The sequence below is a fragment of the Terrapene carolina genome, unplaced genomic scaffold (genome assembly GCF_002925995.2).
Source record: "Terrapene carolina triunguis isolate 2854851 unplaced genomic scaffold, T_m_triunguis-2.0 Scaffold51126, whole genome shotgun sequence".
NCBI classification, from domain to species: Eukaryota; Metazoa; Chordata; order Testudines; family Emydidae; genus Terrapene; species Terrapene triunguis.
Window position 1 is genome coordinate 51,085 of NW_020715477.1, and position 840 is coordinate 51,924.

At 72.6% G+C, this 840-nt stretch overlaps 1 protein-coding gene across 1 annotated transcript in view; it reads left to right on the forward strand.

Annotated features, from left to right (window-relative positions):
* Nucleotides 1-732, forward strand: part of LOC113405820 (protein PRRC2A-like) — a gene marked incomplete at its 3' end in the record, with an annotated part of 13,874 nt that extends 13,142 nt beyond the window's left edge. The window contains exon 12 of the mRNA XM_026647077.1: nt 329-732. Within this exon, the coding sequence (XP_026502862.1) occupies nt 329-732 (404 nt within the window). The remainder of the gene's footprint in view (nt 1-328) is intronic.
* Between the last annotated feature and the right edge of the window lie 108 nt (nt 733-840).

Below are 840 nucleotides of genomic sequence, written 5' to 3' on the forward strand. Positions count from 1 at the left end.
GGGGGGGGGGGCGGAGGGGTCACTTTGGGGGGGTTCCGGGAAGGATCTGAGGGCAGTGGGGCGTGAGCCCTGGGGAGGATGGAGCATTCATAGGGTGTGGGATTGGGGGGATGTGACCTTGGAGGGATAGAATAGGATTTAGGGGTGTATAGAGGAAAGGTCTGGGCCTGGGGGGATATAGGGGCTGTGGGGCAGGGATCTGGGGGGGGGGTGAGGGGACATGGGGGATCTGCGGGGGGTGAGGGGACATGGGGGGGCTGCGGGCCGGGGATCAGGCTGTGAGGCGGTGGGAGGTGCCCGGCTCCCCCTGACCCCCACCTCCCCCCAGGCGCGCCCCCCGGCGCCGGAGGACGAGGACGAAGCGTGGCGCCAGCGGCGGAAGCAGTCCTCCTCGGAGATCTCGGCGGCGGTGGAGCGGGCGCGCCGGCGGCGGGAGGAGGAGGAGCGCCGCATGCAGGAGGAGCGCCGGGCTGCCTGCGCCGAGAAGCTCAAGCGCCTGGACGAGAAGTTTGGGGCCCCCGACAAGCGCCTCAAAGCTGAGCCCCCCAAGGAAGCGCCCGCCCCCCCCGCCGCCGCCGACCCCCGACCCGGCCGTCGCCAGCCCCCCAGCCGCTGCCGCCCCCCCGGCCCCTGCCCCCCCAGAGGAGACAAGAGACCAGGAGGAGCCAGCCCCGGTCAGCAAACCCCGCAGCAGCGGCAGCAGCACCAGCGGCAGCTTCGACGCCGGGCTAGGTAGGAGGCATCTTGGGGGCCCTGGGTAACCTGTCCTCTGCCCTGCCCCAGAGGGGCCGCGTCTCGGGGGCCCAGGTAACCAAACCCCTGCCTCGCCCCAGAGGGGCC